The 24,828-nt window shown below is 65.6% G+C and overlaps 2 protein-coding genes across 2 annotated transcripts; both read right to left on the reverse strand.

Annotated features, from left to right (window-relative positions):
* Nucleotides 1-1,263: 1,263 nt before the first annotated feature.
* On the reverse strand, nt 1,264-5,650 carry HES7 (hes family bHLH transcription factor 7). The gene is made up of 4 exons (XM_056360140.1): nt 5,436-5,650; nt 3,312-3,407; nt 2,071-2,149; nt 1,264-1,913 (listed from the first exon to the last, which is right to left on the reverse strand). The coding sequence occupies exons 1-4, from the start codon at nt 5,469-5,471 to the stop codon at nt 1,279-1,281; spliced, it is 846 nt and encodes a 281-aa protein (XP_056216115.1). The 5' UTR covers nt 5,472-5,650; the 3' UTR covers nt 1,264-1,278.
* Nucleotides 5,651-7,093: 1,443 nt separating this feature from the next.
* Nucleotides 7,094-24,404, reverse strand: PFAS (phosphoribosylformylglycinamidine synthase). Its single transcript, XM_056359967.1, is given in 30 exon segments — nt 7,094-7,715; nt 8,074-8,227; nt 8,943-9,083; nt 9,922-10,036; nt 10,192-10,283; nt 10,617-10,827; nt 11,393-11,538; nt 12,097-12,222; nt 12,468-12,623; nt 13,048-13,131; nt 13,866-14,046; nt 14,860-15,090; nt 15,665-15,796; nt 16,018-16,131; nt 16,583-16,621; nt 16,623-16,745; nt 17,363-17,424; nt 17,670-17,826; nt 17,916-17,989; nt 18,368-18,496; nt 19,026-19,157; nt 19,904-20,032; nt 20,125-20,249; nt 20,689-20,829; nt 21,377-21,482; nt 21,908-22,094; nt 22,619-22,724; nt 23,136-23,274; nt 23,713-23,893; nt 24,298-24,404. Coding segments are annotated over 29 exon segments (4,080 nt in total). The 5' UTR covers nt 24,298-24,404; the 3' UTR covers nt 7,094-7,348.
* Between the last annotated feature and the right edge of the window lie 424 nt (nt 24,405-24,828).

Here is a 24,828-nt window from a genome sequence, read left to right on the forward strand (position 1 = left end):
GATATTTTTTTTTCCCCCCTACCCCTTTTCCCACCCTCTTTTTATCCCACCCCCCCCCTACTTTGGGATCTAGGGCTGGCTAGGATGCCAAGGCTCCACCTGTACTGGGAAGAAAGTGTTAATGGACCCCAAAACCACCACCCCTTCACCCCAAAACCAGCCCCAGGAGCCTCAGGGGCCCCCTAGGATGCCACCCAGAGCCATTCCCAGTCCTCCCAGTTCCTGCCCAGGACTCAGATCCACCCCTCAGAGAGGATGGAGGAAGGGTCCCATCCCTCCCAGTCCTGGGCCTCCAGGACCTGGGGCTATGTTTTGGGGCAAAAACCCTCAATTTGAGGGCAATCAACCAACTCTGGGAAAACTGGATTAATGCCAGGTCTGGAGTAAAACAGGGGTAGCTCTGGAGCTGGGGAAGTCCCTCATCCTCCCAGTATACCAGGGCAGAACCCACCTTCCTCCCAGTATACCAGTAAACCTCCCCATTCTCCCAGTATACCAGTTAAAAACTACCATCCTCCCAGTATAGTAATGCAAAGTCCCCTTCTTCCCAGTATACCAGTTAAAACCAACTGTCCCCCCAGTATACCAGTTAAAAAATATATTTCTGGTATACTAGTGAAAAAGAAAAGCTATTCCTCCCAGTGTACCAGTAAAACCTCTGCATCCTCCTCAGTAATATAACCTTGTCCTCCCAGTACACCAGTGAAAACATGCCTTCCTTCCAGTCCACCAGTTAAAATTCTCGTGTCCTCCCAGTAGAGGAGTGATAAAGATCAGCCCTCCCAGTATACCAGTGAAAAAATCCTGTTCTCCCAGCATACCAGTTAAAAATCATCCTCCCAGTACCACAGTGAAAAAGCAGCCTTCCTCCCAGTATACCAGTTAAGAACCCCATCTTCCCAGTATACCAGTTTAAAAAAAAAGCAAAACATTTTACCAGTAAGCAAGTCACTAACCACTATCCTTGCAGTATACCACTTAAAAACCCACATTCCTCCCAGTGTACCAGTGAAAACCACCATCTTCCCAGTATAACTGCCAAAACTCTACCTTCCTCCCAGCATACCAGCTTACTCCTGTCCTCCCAGTACTTAAAAAGGGCCTTCCTCCCAGTAGAGCAGCTAAAAAGCCTACCTTCCTCCCAGTATACCAGTTCCCCCCCATCCTCCCAGCCCTCCCAGTCCCCTCCATCCTCCCAGTGAGCAACCGGGGGATGCACAGCCACCACCACCACCCCACCCCTCCCCCCCAGGTGCCCTGTGGCCAAGTGTCTATGGCTCAGGGCCAGGGTCTCCAGACATGGTGGGGTGGCCCCAGCAGCCCCCCACCCTCCCCTGGTGCCTCCTCCTTGGCACAGCGCTGCCGTGAGTCCTCATGGCCGCTGGGGCCACAACCAGAGCTGCAATTAGGGCCATGCTGGGGCCCCAGGCTGGTCCCCCAACTAGGCCCAAAAGTAGGCCCAAAAGTAGGCCCCAGACCAGGCCCATAACTGTGGCAACCAGGACACCTGGACCTGTGGCCAGGGCAACCAGGGCCATCGCCAGGGCAACAGGGGCCATCGCCAGGGCAACAGGGGCCATCGCCAGGGCGATAACCAAGGCCGCAGTCAGGCCTGTGAGTAGGCCCCAGACCAGGCCCAGGAGTAGGCCCAAAGCTGTGGTAACCGGGCCCGTAACTGTGGTAACCAGAGCAGCCGGGCCCCACTCGCAGCGTGGGCAGTCCGTGGCGGCTGGGGGGCCCGGAGGTGTCAGCAGGGCCGGCGGTGAACAGCGGGGGGCAGACAGCCGTAGGGCCCAGGCCCAGACAAGGAGTCTCTGCTGGGATGGCCTGCAGGAAACGGGCAGCACGGGCCAAGCACTCCCGGTAGCCGCTGCGGTAGCGCCGCAGGAACAGCTCCTCCGTCCTCGAGGACTCTGTGCCAAAGAGAAACATGGTGACCACCTCTGCCACCAGCCCCTGCCCTGGCACAGCCCCACAGCAGCCACCGGAGAAGCCACAACATGGTGTCCCCTGGGGGCTGTGGGGCAGGGGTGGGGGGTTCCCAGGGTAGGGGGAAACTGAGACACGGACCTGAGAGGGGCTGCACCCGCAGGAACTGCACCGTTTTCTGCAGGATCTCGGCCTTCTCCACCTTGGGGTTTCGGAGGCGCTGGGGGGTGGGGGAGGGGAGAGAGACAGACAGGGCGGGGGAGGTGAAGGGGAGACACATGTCACATGAACCGCGATGGTGGGGGGCAGGGAGGGGGGTAGTGGTGGCCACAGTGTCGTGACAGAACCACCATAGGGCCCCGGCAGCTCCCCTGTGAGCAAGTACTGAAGGGTGCCTTCCTATCTCTCCAATAGTGCCCTGATAGTGTCACGATAGAGCCCCCATAGTGTCCTGATAGTTTCACGACAGAGCCCTGATAGCGCCCCGATACAGCTTCTCAATAGGGCCCCAATAGTGTCCCGATAGTGTCCCAATGAAGCTCCCCAATAGGGGGGTCATGATAGAGCTCCGACAGAGCTGTGATACAGCTCCTCAGTAGTGCCCCGATAGTGTCCTGACAGAGCCCCGAGAGCGCCCCCCCCCGGTAGCAGGCGGCACCTGAACAAAGCTGCAGCCGCAGTGACAGGAGACAGGCGTGCTAATCGCAACAGAGCCTCGAGAGAGCGCTGAGCATCAGGACAGAGTCACGACAGTCTCCACAGTCACAATACAGCCACAACAGAGACTAAATAGTCGTGATCGGGTCACAACAAAGTCATAACAGAGTCCCGACAGATGTGATAGTAATGACATTAACCTGACAGAGCCCAGCCAGAGCTGTGAAAGCCTCAACAGAGCCAGAACTGTCACAATAGTTGCAATAATCATGATAGTGCCACAAGGGAGACTTGACAGAGCCCTGAAGGTCATTACAGAGCTGTGATAGGGCTGCAATAGCCAAGATAAAGCCACGACAAAGCCGTGATAGTCACGACAGTATCACAATAGAGCCATGACAGGGCTGTGACAGTCATAGTAGAGCCCTTATAGAGCACAGAGTCATGATAGTCATAATAGAGAGCTGTGAAGAGCCACAAGAGCCACGACAGCACCACAACAGAGCTGCGACAGAACTGAGAGTTCCGAGTTGTGACAGAGCTGCGACAGAGCCACAATAGTTCTGTGACCATCGTGACAGAGCCACAACAGGAGCCGCAACAGCCCCATGACAGAGCCCCGACAGTGCCACAACAGTCACGACAGAGCTGCGATAGATGCAGAAGAGCCGCGATAGTTGTGACAGGCCCGCAATAGAGGCACGATAGTCGCGATAGAGCCTCACCTCGTCGCAGGTGGCTGCTAGCAGCAGCAGCCGAAGCCGGTCGAGGCTGCGGTTCATGCGGTCACGGCGACGCTTCTCCATGAGCGGCTTCAGGAGCTGCCCGGGGGACGGGGGAGGGGGAGGGGGGCAGAGTGAAAGTGAGCCCTGAGCTGGGCCTAACTGGGCCAGGGCCAAACCAGGCCGGGTCACAAGGGGAGTCAAACTGGGATGGGGTGGTTTGTACTGGGACCAAACTGGGATGGGGTTAGAGCATAGGCTGGGCCAAGCTAAGCCAAGGTTGAAGCAAACCTGCAGCCAAACCGGGCCAGGGCGTAATAGAGTTAAACTGGGACGTGATGGGTTAAGTTGGGGTTAAACTGGGCCAAAATGGGCCAGGGCTGAACTAAACCAGGTTGGGATTAACTCGTACTGGGGCGGGTTGGGGCCAAACCAGATCAAGGCTGGGGCTGAACTAGGCCAAGTCCAACTGGGTCCAGCCAAGCTGGATGGGGGCTGAACTGGTCCAAACTGGACCAAAGCAGGACCAGGTCAAACCCAGGCTAAAATCAGTTCTAGCTGAACTGGGCCAAGATGGACGAAGCCCTGTGTGGGCGAGCAGAGGCAAACTGGGGTGAACTGGGCTGATCTGAGCCAACCAGGGCCAAACCAGGTTGAGTCAGGACAAAGTTGGACTGGGTTTAACTGGGTTCAGATGAACTGGGCCGAGCAGGGCTGGACTGGGACAAGTCTGGTCTGGGTAAGCCTGAGACTGAGCCTAAGCAGGGTGAACTGGCATGAACTGGGCTTAACTGGGATAGATCAGGTTGAAACAGCCTGAAATGGGCCAAGCCAGGTCAAACCAGGCCAACGTGAGCTGAACCAGCTTGAACTGGGTCAAACTGGGCCAAACTGGGTCAAACCAGGCCAACATGAGCTGAACTGGGTTGAGCTGGGTCAAGTCCTAACTGGGCCAAGTTCTAACAGGGCCAGACTGGGCAGAATGGGACCAAACCGGGCTGAGTGGGGCTGAACCAGGCCAAGTCCTAACTGGATCAAACGAGGTCAAACCAGGCCAAGCCCAAACAGAGCTGAACTGGGTCAGGTCCTAACTGGACTGAACTGGACCAAGCCTGAATGGGGCAGAACTGAGCCAAGTCCTAACTGGGTCAAATGGGAAAGAACAGCACCAAGCCTCAAACCAGGCTGAACTGGGCCAAACCCTAACTGGATCAAACTGGGCCAAACTAGACCAAAATCAGTCGGGGCTGAACCAGGCCAAACTCTAACTGGACTGAGCTGGGCCAAACTGGGCTGAATTTGGTCAAGTCCCAGACAGGCCAAATGGGGCCAAACTAGGCCAAGTCTACACTAGTCCGAACCAGTTAAAAGTCCAGACTGGGTTGAACTGGGCCAAACGTTAATTTAGATGAACCAGGCCAAATGGGGCTGAACCAGGCCAAGTTCAAACAGGGCCAAAAAAGGCCAAATGGGGCCAAACCAGTTAAAGTCTAAATCAGACTGAACCAGGCCAAACCCAGACTGGGCTGAACCAGGACAAATGGGTCCAAGCCAGTGAAAGTCCCAACCAGACTGAACCAGGCCAAACTGGGTTGGGCTGGGACAAAGGGGTACAAATCAGGACAAGTCCCCACCAGGCTGAACCACGCCAAATTGGGCTGAGCTGGGACAAGCCCAGACTGGCCTGAACCGGTCCAAAGGAGTCCAGGCCAGGCCAAGTCCCCACAGGGATGAACCAGGTCAAAGGGGTCCAAACCAGGCCAAGTCTCGACTGGGCTGAACCAGGCCAAATTAGGGTGAGCTGGGCCAAGCCCCGATGTGGCTGAACTGGCCAAAGGGGCCCGCTGAACCAGGTCAAAGGGGTCCAAACCGGGCCAAGCCCCGACTGGGCTGGACTTGGCCAAATTAGACTGAGCTGGGCCAAGCCCAGACCGGGCTGAACTGGGCCAAAGGGGTCCAAACTGGACCAAGCTCCCACTGGGCTGAACCGAGCCAAACTGGGCTGAGCCAAGCCAAGCCAAGCTCAAACCAAGTTCTGAACTGGTCCAAAGCCAGACTGGGCTGAACCAAGCCAAAGGGGTCCGAACCGGGCCAAGCCCCCACCGGGCTGGGCCGGGCCGCTGTTACCTTCCTGTCGCCGTGGGGCTCCGCAGCGCTGCTCATGGTGCCGGGCCGGGGCGAGCGGGTCTGGCCCAGGTAGCCCAGGGGGAGCCTTTATGGGATGGGTGGCCCCGCCCCAGGGCGGGGGGAGGTGGGAACTGGGAGTACTGGGGGCACTGGTGGCGTTGGGGGGAGGGGAGGCACTGGGACCGCTGTAGGGACTCTTGGGGACATTGGGGGGAGGGGAGGCACTGGGGCCGCTGTAGGGACTCTTGGGGACATTGGGGGGAGGGGAGGCACTGGGGGGGAGCAGTCAGTGCGGGGGCACTGGGAAGTTTGTGGAGGTACTGGGAAGAGAGGAACTGGGGGCAGTGGGGGGGGGAGGGGGACCACTGGAGGAGCACTGGAAGTACTGGGGGGTGGGGGGAGCACTGGGGAGGACACTGAGGAGCACTGGGAAGGCAGTGGGGGGAACTGGGAGCAGTAGAACAACTGGGGGGACGCTGGGAGGGCACTAAGAGAGCACCGGGGGGGAACTGCAAGCAATGGAAGAACTGGGGGGAGCAGAGGGAGGGCACTGGGGGGAACTGGGAGCACTGGGAGGGACAGAGGGAGAACTGGGGGGGGACACTGAGGGGAACTGGGAGCGCTGGGGTTGAAATCTGGGAGGAACTGGGAGCACTGAGGGGGGAGCCGGGCCGGACACGTGGGGGGGGGGGGGCGGGGGAGGGGTGGTGGCACGAGCCCGCCCGGGACCCCGGCGGCCCCTTTGATCCCGCACGTGGCCGGCACCCGCCGCGGGGGGGAGGGGCCGCCCGGCCGCCTGGGCTCCCCCTCCCCGTGGGAAAGGAGGGGGCCGGAGCGGGGGGAGGGGGCCTGGGAACCCGGACGCCTGAATTCTCCCACGCTTGGGGGCGGGGGAGGGGAGGGGTAGCTGACACCCCCGGCCCTTCCCCCACCTGCGGACCTTTTGGGCGCATTTCACGGGGATTTGGGGCCGGGGGGTGGGGTCAGGTTTCCGATGGAGGGTTATGCTGCCTCCCCTCCCCCCTCATCCCCCCAGCCCGGACAGCTGGGTCCCACTGGGCGGGGGGGATGGGGGAGGGGGGGGGGGCCGGAGAGGTGACAAATGGCGGGGGGGGTGTGGCTGACAAATGGCCGGAGGTGGTGGGGGCCGTGGGGTCCCCCTGCCCGCACATGCCCAAACCCCCACCCCCCTCGCCGGACGCCTGGGTCCACTGGGGGGGGGGGGGGGGGGGGGGCAGAGGGGAAGGGAGGGTCCTGAATCGCAGCCCCCCACCCCGAAGTGGCCGGGGGGGGAAGCAGGGTGCCCCCATCCCCCCCAGGGACCCAGGGTGCCCCCATCCACCCCAAGGAAAGCGGGGTGCCTCCTGCCCCCCCCTCCCCGAGCGACCCCCAAAGGGTCCCAGGGTTCCCACCCCCACAGGGGACCCAGGGCGCCCCCTCCCCCAGGGGATCAGTGATGCCCCCATACACCCCCCAACGGGACCGCCGCGTCCGGGCCCCCCCCCCACAAACGACCCCTTGTCCCCCACGTGGCTGCAGCCAGAAGCACTTTATGAAGGCCACGCCCCCTTCCGTGGCCCGGGCTTCCGATGGGGGGGGGGGGGGGTGTCAGCTGGGGGGGGAAGGTCTCGCTATGGGGCAGCCGTGGGTCCAGTCCATCTGTGGGTCAGGTCTTTATGGGGCAACTGTGGGGCTGCCCCTTGGTTACGTCCATCTGTGGCTCCATCTGTGGGTCAGGTCTTTCTATGGGGCAGCCGTGGGGCTGCCCATGGGTCAGGGCCAGCCGTGAGGCCATCCGTGGGTCTGTCCATGGGTCCGTCCGTGGGTCCAGTCCATCTGTGGGTCAGGTTATTTCTGTGGGGCAGCTATGGGGCTACCCCTTGGTTACATCCATCTGTGGGTCCGTCCGTGGGTCAGCCGGTGGGGTGAGGGGGGTCTCTCAGGACTCGCCGTGGGGCCAGCGCAGGCACCACTCGCAGGCGTTGTGGAAACATGCGGAGCCAGGGGGCAGCGCCCCCCGCATCCCCCCCTGCCGTGGGGCGCCCCCAAGCTGGGGGCCACCAAGGCCATTGCCAAGGTCGCACCCCCCGCTCGGGGTGGGGCATGATGGCCAGGTGGCGGCCGCAGGGGGAGCAGAGGGCGGCCACCCCTCCCCCCGAGCCATTGGGGTTCAGGGGGTACTCAGTTGTGGGGTGCCCCACATCATCCACGTAGCGCAGGGGGACCAGGCTCCCCTCCAGCGCCGCTGCCAGTCCCCCGGCATCCCGGAACTGGAACCGGCCCTGGGGGAAAATGGGGGCGGGGGGGGGGGGGGCGTCAGCACGAAGGCCAACGGGCCCCAGTGCACCCAGCACGACCAGTGCCCCCCCCAGTGTGCCCACTGCACCCAATGCCCCCAGTCTGCCCAGTGCACACAGTGTACTCCGAGCCCTCCCAGTGCGCCCACTGCCCCCAGAGCTCTCCCAGTGCCCTACCAGTGCGCCCAGAGCCCTCCCAAGCGTGCTGAGTGCCCTCCCAGTTACCCCAGAGTGTGCCCAGTGCTCCCAGTACCCGCCCTGGCCCCACACCTGCAGTACTCCCCCCCCCGGTCCCTATGCCCCCAGTGCCCCCCAGTGCCCCCCGTGCCCCCCAGCACCCACCTTCCCCGTGGGCCACCCAGACGCCCAGGCAGGCGCCCGCCATCCCCCGCAGCATCAGCGCCGGCCCCGGCTGCACCCGCACGGCCACGAACCTCGACTCGAACCGCCCCGACAGGTTGGGGCTCAGCACCACCGCAGGGGCAGCCCCTTCCGCTGTGCCCCACAGCATCACGGACCGCCCCCGGGGTCACCCCCCGGCCCCCCCCCGGGGATACCCCCAGGGACACCCCCCTGCAGGGGACACCCCTCCAGGGACCCCCAAGGGCCCCCACCAGAGACCCCCCCAGGGACACATGCTCCCCAAGGACCCCCAGTACCACCCCCACAGACCCCCCCAGGGACACATGCTCCCCAAGGACCCCCAGTACCACCCCCACAGACCCCCCCAGGGACACACGCTCCCCAAGGACCCCCAGTACCACCCCCACAGACCCCCCCAGGGACACACGCTCCCCAAGGACCCCCAGTATCACCCCCAGGGACATCCCCCTGCAGGGACCACCCTGGGGACACCCCTCCAAGGACCCCCAAGGGGATACTCCCAGGGCCCCCACCAGAGACCCCTGCACGGACACACTCCCCTGCAGGGACCACCCTGGGGACACTCCTCTAGGGACACCCCCCCAGTGACACCCCCAGGGACATCCCCCCCCCCCCCAGGGACCCCCTGTGTCACCCCCAGACACACCCCTGGGGACACCCCCAAGAAGCCCCCCCAGGGCCAGCCCCCCCCAGGAGACACCTCGCCCAGGGGCTCCCTGGGGACACTCCCAGGGACCCCCCCAGGGGACAGCCCCCAGAGGGACCCCGTGAGGACACCCCCACCCCCCAGGACACCCTCCCCGTGGGTGTCCCCGCCAGCACCCACCTTGGGGGGGCCCCACCCAGCCCAGCAGGGCCAGCAGCTGGCACCCATTGCAGACCCCCAGGCTGAAGGTGTCAGGGCGCCGGCGGAAGCGCTCGAGGGACCCCCGCACCCGCGGGTGGAAGCGCACGGCAGCCGCCCAGCCTTGGCAGGGGAGGCAAGAGAAACCGGGGGGGTCAGGGCACCCCGAAAATGGGAAGCCCAACACCCAGCACCCCAACACCTCCACATTCTCCCCCCCCAGCACCCACAAATTATCAGGAGTACCCCCAAAAGAGGGTCACCCCAAAGCCAGGCACCCCAAACCAGCAGCCCGGCACCGCCAAACCTGCCCTCTCAGCACATGGCACCCCAGCGCCAGGGGCGCCACAGAACCCGTCACCCCAAAACCTGGGCAACCCCAAACCAGGGACATCCTGAAAATGGGCACCCCAAACCAGAGGCACCCCAAAACTGGGGAACCCACAGAACCAGCAGCACCCCAAACTCAGGGCTGCTTCATCTCAGGGACACCCTGAATGCGGGGGCATCTCAACAGCGAGGCGACCAGAACCAGTGGCACCCCTAAACTGGAGCACCCCAAAAACAAGGGTACCCCAAAAAAGGGTCACCCCCAAAACCAGGGGCACCATGAACCAGCAGCACCCCAAAATCTGCAGTGCCCTAAAGCACAGTCACCCCAAAGCAGGGGCATGGTGAAACAGCAACACCCCAAAACCAGCAGCACCCCAAACCACAGCCACCCCGCACCAGGGACACCCCAAAACCAGCATCACCCAAAAACTAGGAACACCCTAAAGCCATGGGCACCCTAAAACAGGGACACTCCAAACCACAGCCCCCCTAAAACCACCGGGGACCCTCAGACCCTACAGGGGTCCCCCAAACCACCCCTCCCCGTCAAAGTACAAAGCCCCCTGGGGTTCCCCCCTGAAGTGCCCCCAGGTTTGAAATGGGGGGGGAGGGGTGTACCCCAACTTACCCTTGGCGGAGCCAAGGACATCGGCGTAGCTGAACCCCCCAACGAAGACGAGCCCCCGGAAGCCATCGAGGTTGGCGGAGCCTGAGCAGAGGTCCTCTGTCGTCACGTCCCACACCTGGGGACACCCCAACATCTGGGTCCCCCCGCACCTGGATACGAACCCCCAGATGCCTGGGACACACCCCCCCCCCCCCTCCGGCCACCTGCATCCCCCCTGGGACACAGATTGGGGGCGGGGGGGAACACGTGTGGACCCCCTGGGTTCCTCACCTGGAAGCCGGCCATGAGGAAGGCGGCAGCCATCTCGCGGTCCCCGTTGCTGCCCTCCTCCCGCAGCACGGCCACCCGTGGCCCTGGCAGCTCTGGGGGCAGCAGAGTCACCCCCCAGCTCCCCCAGGACTCCATGGCCCACCACGGGCCCCCAGACCTCCAGGAACCCCCATGTTCTCCTAGACTCCCCCTGCTGCTGAGACCCCCTGTCTTCCAAGACCCCCCTGATCCCCAGACCCCCCCGGTCCCCAGACCCCCAGGGCTCTCCAGATGCCCATAACCACTCAGACCCCCATGATGACCCAGACCCTCATGATCGCCCAGACCCCCATGGTCCCTCAGAACCCCCAAACCACCATGCTCCCCCACGACCCCCCCTGACCCCCATGACCTCCCAGCCCTGCCATGTCCCTCCATCCCCTCACCCATATGCCGGAGCAGGGGGGGCTCCTCGAGGTGGTCAAAAGTGAGGGTGAAGGTGGGTCCCTGGCGCCGGCGCAGCCCAGCCTCCTCCTGGGCCACACAGTCTGCGGCTGCCTGCTCCCGCTCCAGCCGGAAGCTGGTCTCCTCCCAGATGGCCCGCAGGTCCCCCACAGGCTCAGCCAGCATGGACACACCTGCCACCACCACCTGAACCTGCCACAGGGACACAGGGATGGTGAGGGACATGGCCACCACCACCTGAACCTGGCACAGGGACACAGGGATGGTGAGGGACATGGCCACCACCACCTGAACCTGCCACAGGGACACAGGGATGGTGAGGGACATGGCCACCACCACCAGAACCTGCCACGGGGACATGGAGATGGTGAGGGACATGGCCACCACCACCAGAACCTGCCACAGGGACATGGAGATGGTGAGGGACATGGGGACATCGCCACCACCATGGCCATCACTATCACCACTGCATTCACACACACAGGACACAGGTACAGTCAGGGACCCAAGGACACCGCCATGGCCACCTCCTGTCCCACCATAACACCATGGGGACGCAGCCCTGGGGACACGGCCATGGCCACCTCCTGTCCCACCATAACACCATGGGGACGCAGCCCTGGGGACACGGCCATGGCCACCTCCCATCCCACTAGGAGACTGTGGGGGCATATTTGCAGGTCCACATCCTCAGTCACCTGCGCCCACAGGGCCAGCTAGGGCCTCCTGACACCCCCATGCCGCCCCGTCCCCTCACCATGGCGTCAGGCCCGTAAGGACCGCTGTGGCCAACAGGGACACAGCGCACACCGGCCTCCTGGTAGCGGCGGCAGATGTCCACGCTGGTGCCCACCGGCACCTCGAGCACCAGCCCCGGCTCCTCCGCGAACAGCACGGCCAGCGCTGGGGACAAGGGACAGCGGGGTGGAAGACTGTGACGTGGGACTTGGGGACATGGGATAATGGGGGCATGGGGACAGGGGGGTAACAGGGATATGGGGACATGGGGACAGGGGACAGTGGGAATACGGGGACATGGGACAGAGAACATGAGGACATGCAGACATGGGACATAGGGGAAATGGGGATGTGGGGACACGAGGACACAGGGATGTGGAACATAGGGGACATGAGGACATGGGACAGAGGATATGGGGACATGAGGACATAGGGACGTGGGGATGTGATGGCATGAGGACATGGGGACAGCGGAGAATGGGGATATGGGAACATGAGGACACGAGGACATGGGACGTGGGGATGAGGCATGTGGGGACATGGAACATCTTTATGTGGGGGACAGGAGGATGTGGTGCATGTGACATGGGGACGTGGGAGGTGGGACATAGAGATGAGGGTTCTCCGGGGATTCCTGGGGATTCCCCAAGACGGAACGGTCCCCGGGGGTGGGGGAGGGGTCCCCAGGGTGGGGTGTCACCGAGGGGGGTGACAGTGACTCACGAGAGGCATCGGAGGGCATGGTGGCGATGTCCACCTGGAGGCCACAGTTGCCGGCAAAGGCCATCTCCAGCAGGCAGCCCAGCAGCCCCCCATCGCTCACATCATGGCCCGCGCTCAGCCCCCGCTCTGGGGGGGCAGCGCCATCAGGGTCTGCCCCCACGTCCCCCCGCCACTCCCCACCCCAACTCAAGAGCACTCCAGGTCACCTCCTGTCACCCCAAATCCCCCCCACATCCCAATCCCCAGCCCCCAACCCCCACTGCTACCCCCCCTTTTGTCCCAGAATCCTCCCCCCCCAGCCCCTCCCCACCCCCCCCATATTCCCCCAACCCCTCGGGGAGGGGGGTTCCCCCAACCCCTCCAGCACCCACCTTCGATGAGGCGCTGGGTGATACGGAAGGCGGCGGCCAGGACCTCGGGGTCCTCCAGGTCAGGGCAGCTGTCCCCCAGCTGTGAGAAGACCTGGGCCAGGGCGCTGCCCCCCAGACGGTGCTGCCCCGGGCTCAGCTGCACCCACAGCAGGGCTCCTGGGGGACCCAGACATCCAGGGGGACGCACAGCACACCAAAATCCCTCCAAAGACACCCCAACCCCTCCCAGGAGCCACAGCACCCCAATACGTCCCCAGGGTGTCATCACCCCCACTGGTCACACAAAAATCCCCCCAGGCACCCCAAAATCCATGGAGGGTTCCAACCCCCTGCAATCACCCCAAAATGCACCCAGGGATCCTGGCCTGCCCCCACAGCACCCCAAAACCTCCATGGGGGTGGGCCTGGATCCCTGAGCCCCCCCAAAACCTCCCAGAATTGACAGGGCACCCCAAAGCCCCTATGGGGGTGCTCCTGGGTCCTTAAAAGCACCCCAACCCCCCCCCCCGGGGTCACAGCACCCCCAAAACCCCTATGGGGCTCCTTAAAGGTACCCCAAATCTCTCCCTGGGTCACTGACCTTTCCCACCAGGACACTTGAGGTCAGGGGTGACGGTGGCCGTGATGTCAGGGCAGACGGCGTAGGCTGAGACCACCACGGTGCCTGGGCCGGGGTAGAGAGGTCAGCTGGGGTCACCAGGGGGCTGGGGGTCTTGGGGGGGTCATGGTGGGGCACCCATGGCCAAGAGCAGGGGTGTTGGCACCCATGGATCTCAGTGCCATGGTGGTGACATCCATGACTCACCACCATGGCGGTGGCACCCACGACCCAGGACCATTATGGTGGCACCCATGGGTCCCCTGCTGTGGCACCCACGACCCATCACCATGGCGGTGGCACATCATGGGTCCCCCGCTGTGGCACCCACGACCCATCACCATGGCGGTGGCACCCATGGGTCCCCCACTGTGGCACCCACGACCCATCACCATGGCAGTGGCACCCATGGGTCCGCCACTGTGGCACCCATGACCCATCACCATGGCGGTGGCACCCATGGGTCCCCCACTGTGGCACCCACGACCCATCACCATGGCGGTGGCACCCATGGGTCCCCCACTGTGGCACCCACGACCCATCACCATGGCAGTGGCACCCATGGGTCCGCCACTGTGGCACCCATGACCCATCACCATGGCGGTGGCACCCATGGGTCCCCCGCTGTGGCACCCACGACCCAGGACCATTATGGTGGCCCCCACGACCCATCATCATTGTGGTGGCACCCATGACCCATCCCCCTGGCAGTGCCACCCCTGGGTTCCTCTGCCGCAGCAGTGACGGTGGGGCCCGTGACCCAGGACCACCCCCCACCCCGCCCTGGCAGCGGGACTCACCAGGCGCCAGAACAGTTTGGGTGCCGACGCGGGCGGCCATGCTGAGCGAGTCCTTGCCCCCATCGATGGCCACGCCGAGACGGTGCATGAGCCCCACCAGCCCCTCGCACGCTGTCACCAGTGCCCCACCCTCCGCCCCCACCTTTGCCCCCCACATCCAGTTCCCCGAGCACTTCACATCCTGGGGACACAGAGAAGACAGGGACACAGGGACATCAGGACCACACAGGGGGGACATGGAGATGCAGGGAACAAAGGGGACATGGGGACACAAAAGGACACAGGGCAAGGGGGGAGGGGACAGGTGAGAGCCATGGCACGTCCCAGCCCCCTCCCCCACTCCTGCCACCCTCGGCCCCCTCTGGTAGCTCCCAACCTCCCCTGTCACCTCCCACCTCATGGCTGTGGCGGTGTGGACATGACACGGTGACCACAGCCATGCCGTGGCCCCTGTGACTATGACGTGGGCCTGGTGACAGCGGCTCGGCCCCCACAGGAGTGACATGGGCCTGGTGGCTTCCATGGCCACGACGTGACCCTGTCATGGCCCCTGTGGCCATGGTATGGCCCTGGTGTGACAACGACATGGCCCCTGTGGCCATGGCAAGCACCCTGTGGCCTCACGGTCTCTAGCTGTGCCATGGCATGGCCGTGCCACAGTCCCCCTTGGCCAGGCCATGGCCATGCTGCGGTACCTGTGACCATGGCCGTGGCCCCATGACCCCGCCCTGTAGCCACATCATGGTCTCAGGACCACAACATGGCAAGGACATGACAGTGGGATGGTCCACGTGGCTGTGACATGGCCACTGTTCTATGGTGTGGCCATCCCATAACCATGCCGTGACCGTGTCACCGCTCCTGTGCCCAAGCCATGGCCCTGCCGTGGTGGTAGCATGTCCCTCACGGCATGGCCATCCCATGCCCACGCCAAAGCCATGCCACTGCTCCCACGGCCGTGTGGCGGCAGCGGTGGCAGTGGTGCAGTACTCACGCGGAGGTCAGTGATGCGGGCGAAGACGAGGTTGGTGAGGGCCTCGGTGAGGGCCAGGCGGGCGCCGGCGGCGGGATCCAGCAGGCCCTTGATGGGTTGCTCGCCCAGCGCTGTGGCTGCCCCCACCGTGTCAAAGTGGGACAGGGCCACCACAGCCACGTCGGCTAGTGGTGTGTGCAGGGGCCCTACGCACTGCTGCTGGGCCACCAGCCCCGTCACCGAGCGGTCCACCTGCCCCAGGGACAGCAGCATCAGCAGGGGACACAGGCCGGGAGGTGGCCATAGCGACAGGCTTTGTGGGGGACAGGGTGGGGACATGTTGGGGACACGGGTGAGATGCATCCTGGGGGGACAGGGACATGGGCCAGGGCAGTTCCTGGAGCGTGGCATTGACCGGGGGGACACAGAGCGGGACACTCCATGGAGGGACATGGCATGGGACACAAGGGGGACGCGGACACACTGGGAAAAGCATCAGGGACATGGAGGGGGATTGGTGACACCAAGAGGGACTGGTGACACAAAAGGTACCGGTGGCACAGAGGGGATCAGGGATGTAGAGGGCATTTGGGACACAGAGGGGACTGGTGGCACAGAGGGACACAGAGGGGGACACAGAGGAGACCATGGCCATGGAGAGGATCAGGGATGCGGATGGGACAGCGGCCATGAAGTAGGTTGGGGACACGGAGGGGACCGGGGACACTGAGAGGACCACAGCTGCCAGGGATGCAGGCCCAGGGGGGCCAGCTGGCGCCCAGGGGGACCCAGGGGGACATGGGGGGACACGTAGGGACACAGGTACCTTGTTGGTGAGGTAGCGCTTGCTGGCCACGGCCGGGAGCCGCAGGACCCGCTCCAGCACCTGCCGCACCGACAGCCCCGGGGGCAGCGCCAGCGGGCGCAGGGTGGGGGGCACCCGCTGCAGCACGAACTCCTGGGGGGCACAGGGGATGGGGACCCCCTCACCATGTGGGTCCCCATTCCCAACTGGAGGGTCCCCCTCCCCATTGAGGTGTCCCCATTGAGGTGTCCCCATCATCACGGTGGGCCTCAACCCCACTGGGTCTCCCCACTCCCAATGGGGGGATCCTCAACACCCAAGGGGTGTCCGTCAGGTCCCCGCAGCGACCCCCTGCCCCCTGCCCCCCCCCTCACCTTGCGGGGCATCTTGCCCAGCACCCACTCAAGCTCCAGGTTGACGGGGGTGGGCAGCCCCTTGTGGGACCCCCCCTCGGGCACCGGTGCCTCCAGGTCATCCACCAGCACAATCTGGGGTGGGGGACGGGGGGGTGGCTCAGCGGGGCTGAGGCACCCCCAAACTGCCCCCCCAGGAACCTTCCTGCTCCCCAGAGACCCCCCCCAAAAGGACCTCATATACCCCCCAAAACTCCCCTTGCCCAACAGGGACCCCCAAAAGCCATCCCCCAGACCCCCCCCGTGTCCCTCAATCTCTCGAGGTCCCTCCAGGTCCATGTGTGCCCCCATGGCCCTGTGTGTTACTGTGTCCCCCGCATCCCCACGTCCCATGTCCCCGTGTCCCCACGCCCCATGTCCAACACCCCCACGGTGACCCCCATGTCCCTGCACCGTGTCTCACGTCCCCATATCCCATGTCCCCCTTGTCACCACATCCCCAGATCCCATGTCTCCACACCCCCCACCCCCACACATCCCCAGGTCCCCCACACCATGTCCCCCGACCCCCTCTGTGCCCCCTTACCCGCCCGTCCCCGGTGATGGTCCCCACCACGCAGAGGGGGGCAGCGCTCGCGGGCGGCCAGGCGACGCAGCATCCCCAGCCGGGGCGGCCGCACCAGCAGCGCGTTGGACTCCTGGTACTCGGCCCCCCACAGCTCCAGCACGCTCAGAGTTGGGTCCCCCCGCTGCCACCACCCGTGTCACCACGACTGGGGCACCGCGGGTGCAGGGGGGAGGCAGGGGGCACCGAGGGGACAAGGGGCACCAGGAGGGCACTGGGGTCTGGGGGGCATGGTGGGGATAGGGGTGCTGGGGGACCTAGGGGACATGGGGGGTCCCTGAGGGCACCTGGGGGGGGGGGGGGGAGCAGGTACACAATGGGATGTCGGGCATCCCATGGGCTTTTTGGGGCACCTGGGGGACACAGTGGGGGTGGGGTGCACCCGGGGGTGTCTATGGGGCTGGGGACATCCAAGGGTTCCCACAGGGAGGGGGGATGGGATGGGTGTCCTGTGGGTGCAGGGTCCTGGGTGGGGGGATCCTGGGGATGGGGGATCCTGGGGGGGGTGTTCCATGGGTACGGGCCTCCCATGGGGGCGGGGGGTCCTGTAGGGGGAGTGTCCCATGGGTGGGCGAGGTCCCATGGGTGGAGGTCTTGTGGATGGGAGGGGTCCCATCAGTGGGGGGTCCCATGGGTTGGAGTCCCGTGGGTGGGGGCTCCCATGGGTGGGGGTGTCCTGTAGAAGAGGGGGTCCCGTGGGTGGGAGGGGTCCCATGGGTGGTGGTGGGGGTGTCCCAGTACCTGGAAGCGGCTGGCATAAATGACAGCCCCCGCTGGCTCGCTGAGCTCCTTCAGGACGTTCCCTGGGGACAGCAGTGATGGGGATGCTGCGGACCCCCGCCATGTGCCCCCACATTGCCCCATGTCCCCATGTCCCCGTCCCTCTCCCCCTGCTCCATGTCTCCATGTCCCCATGCTATTGCCACCAGCCCCCTGGTCACGGAGAGTGGAGACAGGGTTGTCATCACCCTGTGTCCCCCCACGTCCTCCTGTGACCCTGTTCCCCCCCGATGTCCCTATGACCCCCATGTCCCCCATGTCCCCGTACCGTTGCCACCAGCCCCCTGGTCATGGATGCTGCAGATGGGGTTGTCGCCCCCGCTCTCGATGCAGCCCCGCAACACCCGGTTCATCTTCTGCTCCATCTCAGCGTCCCCCCGCTGCACTGCCCCCGCATCCCGCTCCTCCGTGTTGTCCCCCTGCACCTGGGGACACCGCGGGGACACAGACCCACAACATGGGGACACCCTCCCCGATCCCCACAGCCCACCTCCTACTGGTCTCTCCCCCTTACCTGGATGGAGGAGGCAGCCCCTCCGCCGACACCGATGCGGTACACAGGGCCCCCCACCTTCACCACCAGCATCCCTGGGGTGGGGGGACACGTGTGTGAGACCCCCCCAGGCCCCGCAAAGAGCTTGTGATTCCTGGGGGGGGGGGGGGGGGATTTGGGGATCCTATGGTGGGCTATGTTATGGGGCTATGTTTGGGGGTCTCGTGGGGGTTTAGGGGTTCTGGGGGAAGTTGGGGGAGCCATGGGGATTTGGGGGTCTCGAGAGAAGCTTGAGAGTCCCATGGAGGGATCGGGGGTCCCAGGTAAGTTTGGGGGACCCATGGGGATTTAGAGGTCTGGAAGAAGTTGGGGGATTCTATAGGGATTTGGGGGTCCCATGGAGGGTTTGGGGGTCCCAGGGGAAGTTTGGGGGTCCCACGGAAGGGTTGGGGGTCCCAGAGCTGGGGTCTCACCTGGCTCAGGGGGCTCCTTGCGGACGTGGTCATCCTCGATGGCACCAATGCCACCACTGAACATGATGGGTTTGATCCACTCCCGCCGCTGCCCCCCCGGCAGCACCTGCCCGAAGGAGCGGGCAAAGCCTGGGGACAGCCCACGGTGTCACCTCCCTGCCAGCCCAAAGCCATCCGTCATGTGGCCACCACCCCAAGGGGGTCCCCAGGGGTCCCCCAAGGCCATGGAGGTCTCCAAATGCCCCTGAAAGGTCTTTAAACATCGCCAAGGTCCCCAAGGCAGAGCAGTGTCCCCAGGAACATGGGTGTCACCTAGAGGGTCCCCAGATATCCCAGAGGTCCCCAAGATCATGGAGATCTCCAGGAGTCCCCGAAAGGTCTTTAAACGTCCCCGAGGGTCCCCAAGGCCACGGAGGTCTTTGGGTGTAGGCTGGAGGGTCACCAAAATGTCCCAGAGGTCCCCAAGGCCATGGGATGTCCCCAAGGGTCCCCAGGATCTTTGGGTGTTCCTGGAAGGTCCCCAAATGTCCTTGGGGTCGCTAAAGGCTGCAGGTTGTTCCCAAGGGTCCCCAAGACCATGGAGGTCTTCAGTGTCCCTGGAGGGTGCCTGAATGTCCCCAGGGGTCCCCAAGTGTCCCCGGGGGGGGTCCCCACTCACCGGCCAGCACCGGCTCCCCAAATTTGTTGCCGTAGTCACTGGCCCCGTCGCTGGCCCCGATGGCGATTTCCAGAGGGCGGGCGAAGGACCTGGGGTACGGCTGCGCCCCGTCTTCCCACGGCAGCTCGTAGCCTGGGGCGGGGGGCAGACAGGGGGGTCCCCGTCTGGCCAGGGTGGGGGCAGGCTTGGGGGGGTCCCAGGTTTGGGGGGATCTCGGGGTGTTTTGGGGTGTTCAATGAAGTTTAGGGGAGCCTTGTGGAGGTTGGGGGGGGGGGGCCCCGGGAGTCGGGGGGGGGGGGGGTAGGGTGCTTAAGGAATTGAGGGAGTTTTAGGGGGGGGTCATTGGGTTATTGGGGGTCTTGGGGGGTTCCCAGTGGTACTGGGGAATCCCAAGGGGAGTCTGGGGGGGGGGCAGGGGGTTATGAAGGGGTTGGGAGACCCCAGGAGTTGGGGGGTCCCAGGGGTCTGTTTGAAGGGGGGGGGGGGGCGGTCCCTGGGGTATTGGGGGTCCCGGGAAGGTTTCTCAGGGTCCCAGGAGTATTGAGGGGGTCTGGGAAAGATGGGGGAGGTCCCAGACGCTTTACGGGATTGGAGGGGTTTGGGGGGGCATCTCAGAGGGGTCGGGGGGTCCCAGGGGGGTGGGCGGGGGGTTCCCTGCACTATACTGAGGGGCCCCGGGGGTCCTGTGGGGTTTAGGGGGAGTCTTAGGAGTACTGGGGGGTCCCAGGAGGTTTCGGGGGGGGGGGAGGGTGTCTCTGGATTACTGGGGGGCACCAAGGGGTCTGGGGGCTCCCCAGGGAGTTGGGAGGGTCCTGGGTGTTTTGGGGAGGTCCGGGGCGGGGGACCCTCAGGGCGTTGGGGGGTGCCGAGGGTCTCACCGGGGATGAGCAGGTTGCCGAAGCTGTAGCCGGCGGTGCCAGCGATGACATGGGCACCGCGGCCAGTGCACTGCACGTCCCGGATGCGGCCCCCCGTCCCCGTCGTCGCCCCGCTGAACGGGGCCACAGCTGGGGGAGGGGGGGGGGGGGGGCAGGTTAGGACACCCCCACTCCTCACGTCACACCCCCCCCCCCCCAGCCCCCTCCCCAACCCCACTGACCGGTGGGGAAGTTGTGGGTCTCGGCGGTGAAGATGACGTGGCGGATGGTGGTCCTCTTCTCAAAGGGGCTGGGCTCAGCCGGGTCCCGCGGCCACAGCGTCGTCACCGGCACACCCCGGATGGCGCTGCGGTGACAAGGGACATGTCACCCCCACCCCCCCCGCCAGTGCCCGCGGTGGGGCCACACCGCAAGGCACAGGCATCCATGGGTGATGGAACCATCCCGGTCTGGGTGCCACCGTCACCCCTGGGCGAAGGGTCCCCCAAGCTCCATGCTGTGGGTAGCCCTGGGTGACAGGAGCCCCCCGTGCCCATGCCATGGCACCCGCGGGTGATGGAACTGCCCAATCTCCACACCATCATCACCCACGGGACCCCCAAACCCCCATGCCATGGCCCGACCTCCACATCATCATCACCCGTGGCCCATGGGACCCCCAAGCCCCCATGCCATGAGCACCCACAGCTGATGGACCCTCACCCAAACTCCACACCACGGTCACCCATGGCCAAAAGCCACCCAGGGCCCTGGCATGGCGCTACGGGGGCACCCGGGGGTCTCACCTGCTGTTGTCGGAGAACTTGATGACGTTGTTGGGGTTGCTGGAGCTCTGGGTCCCCATGATGCTCTGGAAGAGCGACTGTGGCTTCTCCTGCCCATCCACCACCAGCCGCCCCTTGAAGAACCAGTGGCGGCTGTGCTCGCTGGGGACACGGGAACATGGTCACAGGGGCAGCGTCACCACGGGGACGTGGGCACGGGAGGTGGCATCAATGGGGATGCGGGAACGTTGTCACGGGGGTGGCATCAACAGAGGACGTGGTCATGGGGAGGTGGCATCAACGGGGGACATAAGGGTGGGGACACGCTGGGGGTGACATGGAGGGACATTGTGGGGGTACATGAGGGGTCACATGGCAGGGCTGGGGGGGGGGATGTCGGGGGGGAGCCACCAAAGCGGGGGGTCAGGGCTGTCCAGGGGATTTGGGGGGACAGCAGGGGATGGTCAGAGAATCGGGGGAGGGGGGGGTTGGGGAGTCACAGGAATTTGAGAAGTTGGGGAGTTCAGTGGGATTTGGGGGGGGGGGGGTCAGGGGTTGGGGGGGCACAGTGGTGCCAGGGGGGACTCGGTGGGGCTCGGGGAGTTTGGGGGTCTCCAGGGGATGGGGGAAGGCTCTGGGGAGAGCTGGGAGGTTGGGAGGTCCAGGGTGGGGGGACGTCAGAGGGATCTGGGGGGGCTCCGGGGGGCACCTGTTGGACTGGGCCAGGTCGAAGCACTCCACCGAGGTGGGGTTGCGGCCGGCGGCGCGGAAGAGGCGGGTGTAGTACTGCACGTCCCAGGGGTCGAAGGCCAGGCCTGGGGAGACACCAGTGTCCCCAAGGGTCCCCAGGGACACCCCTGCCACCCCCGCCATGTCCCCCCCCAGGTCTCTCGACTCACACCCGGGCGGCGGCCAGCACCCTCCAGGGACACCTGTGTCCCCATGACCCCAAGTGTCCCCATGCCATCATCCCCTTGTCCCATGTCCTCCATGTCCCCACCACCCCATGTGCCATGTCCCCACGTTCTCATCTCCCATGTTCTCATGTCCCCTTCCCCCCATGTCCCCAAGCACCCCCATGTTCTCCACATCCTCGTGTCCTCTTGTCCTCCATGTCCCCATGTCCCCAAGCAGCAACACATTGCTCTGTCCCCCTAATTCCCTCATGTCCCCCCTCGTCCCCATGTCCCCAAGTACCCCCATGTCCCACATCCACCCACATCCCCCAGTGTCCCCCTACCCAGCTCATGGTCCGCCTGCTCCAGGGCCTGGGGGCCACCCCCCAGGACGTCGATGGTGGTGACAGGGACCGGGCACACGGGGACCTCGAATGTGGCCAGTGGCTCCGGGTAGAGCTGCTCCGTCATGGGGTCCCGCAGCGCCCGCCCCAGCCGCCCCGCCGCCCCCGCCGGCGGCTGCCCCTCGAACTGGGGGAGACATGACCCCACACCGTGTCGTCCCTCAGCCTGGTGGGGACCCCCGTGGGGGCTCTCCCAGACAGGGGGACACAGGGAAAACCAGAAAGTAGGGGACACCAGGAGCCCAAGGACAGGTGGACACTGTGACCCCCCCAAGAACAGATGAGCGGGGGGGGGGGCCTGGGGACAGGGTAATACGGGGACCCCCAGGGAAAAACAGGGATGGGTGGGACATGGGGACCCCAGGGGACAATGGGACCCTTGAGACAGCCAGAGATGGGGGGACCCCCAGGGCCACAGGGAACCCCAGGGCCAGCCAGGGTCAGGGGGACCCCTGGGGCCACAGGACCCCTGGGGACAGGGGGACCACCAGAAGAACTGATGTTCCCCATGTCCCCAATGCCCTCAATGCCCCCAGTGCCCTCAATGTCCCCAATGTCCCCAGTGCCCTCGATGTTCCCAACGCCCCCCAAGCCCCCAGCGTCCCCAGTGCCCCCAGTGCCCCCCATGCTGTTCCCACCCCCGGTGCCCACCTGGAGCAGGAGGCGGCGGGAGCGCTCCAGGCGCTGCACGCGGCTCAGCCCGGCCGCCCGGCAGAGGGACACGGCGTTGGTGGAGGCGGCCGTGGAGACCCCCAGCCTGCCGGCACCCACAGCACCCATGGGACACCCCCAGGACGCATGGGACCCCCAGCTCCCATGGGAACCCACCCCCCCAGGACCCCCCACACCCATGGGACACCTACTCACACCCATGGGAAACCCCCAGGACGCATGGGACCCCCAGCCCCCATGGGAACCCCAACATCCATAGGACACCCCCCCCCCCCAGGACCCCCCCCACCCACGGGACACCTACTCACACCCATGGGACCCCCAGCCCCCATGGGAACCCCAACATCCATGGGACACCCGCCCCCCCAGGACCCCCCCCACCCATGGGACACCTACTCACACCCATGGGACCCCCAGCACCCATGGGACAAACCCCAGGATGCCTGGGAGCCCCCGCCAGGCCCCCCCGCACCCATGGGACACCCCCTCCCCTTACCTGGGCCCAATCTCCAGCAGCAGGTGGGGGCCCTGGGGGCGCAGGAAGCTTTGGGGGGCCACCTCGTCCCCCTCACCCAGGGGGGACCCCAGGAGCCAGCGCAGGATCCGGCCTTCCTCCGCGTCGGGGGGGGTCTCCCCTGCACAGCACAAACACTGGCACTCCCTCCCCCAGCCAACCCCCCCCAGCCATTGCCCCCCCCTCCGCAGAGACCCCCCCAAACACCCCTCAATGCACCCCAACACGCCCCAGCCACCCCCCCCCCCCCCAGCCCTCTGAGACTCCCCAAAGTCCCCATCAGCCGCTGACTGCCCCGGACCCCCCGTCCCCTGCCATGTCCCCGTGTCCCCCCCATCCCCCCATGTACCCCCACCTGTCCCCCAGGTCCCCAGATCGCCCAAGCCCTCGTGTCCCACCATGCCCCCGTGTCCACCCAGGTCCCCAAAGCCACCCGCACCCCATGTCTCCCCCCCTTGTCCCCCACCATGTCCCCCCATCCACCCTGTCCCCCACATCCCCATGTCCCCCCCGTCCGTGTGTCCCCCCCATCATCACCCCGCCCCCCCCGCCCCCATACCGTCCCAGGCCAGGTAGTAGCAGAGCTCGCAGGTGACAGCGGTGACTCCCGGCTCCACAGCCCTGGCCACCCGCAGGGGGGACCCCAGCCCCAGCCCTGAGGGGGCCCCCCCGGCCCCTCCCCCCGAGCCCCCCACCCGCTCGGGGGGGCCTGGCCGCACGTAGAACCGCAGCAGCTGCATCTGGGGGGGGGGGGAGGGGACAGAGAGGGTGGGAAGGGGCCCGGACACCGGGGGACCCCCCAAGTATCCCCAGACGTGGGAACACCCGGAACCCCCCCCCCAAAATTCGGGAACCCCAACTCCCAGGGGGCCCCTAAGCCCGGGGAACCCCCAAAGGACCCCTAAAACCCGGGGAACCGCCAAACCTCAGGGACCCCCAAACCCCCATGGACACCCACCCCCCCGGGCACCCCCCCGGGGATCCCCCCGACCACCACCGCGGGCCCCCCCCCTTACGTCACTAAGGGGTTCCCCCTCCTACGTCACAACAACGCCCCGTACCACGTGGTGCAACCCACGCGGGACCCGGGACACCCCCCCGGGGTCCCCCCCACGTCACGCCGCGTCACGCGTGACACACGCACCCCGCAACGCGCGCGCTCCGCAGCCTCCGGCCCCGCCGCCGCCGCGAGACCGCCAGGAGCCGGGGGGGGAGGGGAACGGGGGGTGACCCCCCTGCCCCCGCCCCCTGCAGCTGGTGGGAGCCGGCCGCCCCTCCTCCCCCTCCACAGCCATCGGGGGGGGGGGGGGGGGGGAGGAGGAGGAGGGGGAGGGGGGCCCATCCCCCACCCCACTGTGGCATCCAACCAGGTGAACTGGTCAGTGCCCCTCCCCCCACGCCGCGAACCCAGGTGTCACGGATGGGGGAGGGGACAGACACCCACCCACCCCAAAACCCCCCATGGAGTGGAGGGGGGAGCCGGGTGGGGGAGGGGACAGGCCCCCCCCTCACCCCACACCCCCCCCATGGAGGTTCAGGGGGAGCACCCGGGGCGGGGGGCGGGGTCCGGCTTTCTGCCTCCCCACCCCCATCCCATTGGCTTAGCGGTGGGGGAGGGGCGCCGCGAAAGCTTCTGGGTAACACCGCCCCTCCCCCTCATGCCCCCCCCCCCACT

This window comes from Falco biarmicus, chromosome 14 (genome assembly GCF_023638135.1).
Source record: "Falco biarmicus isolate bFalBia1 chromosome 14, bFalBia1.pri, whole genome shotgun sequence".
NCBI classification, from domain to species: Eukaryota; Metazoa; Chordata; class Aves; order Falconiformes; family Falconidae; genus Falco; species Falco biarmicus.

Excerpts from the sequence above, each read along its gene's own strand:
- HES7 (XM_056360140.1), bottom strand. The coding sequence starts at position 5,471 with ATGAGCAGCGCTGCGGAGCCCCACGGCGACAGGAAG. Across the intron at positions 3,408-5,435 it reads AGCCCCACGGCGACAGGAAG|CTCCTGAAGCCGCTCATGGA; the intron begins GTAACAGCGGCC and ends TCCCCCGGGCAG. Across the intron at positions 2,150-3,311 it reads TAGCAGCCACCTGCGACGAG|CGCCTCCGAAACCCCAAGGT; the intron begins GTGAGGCTCTAT and ends CCCACCCCCCAG.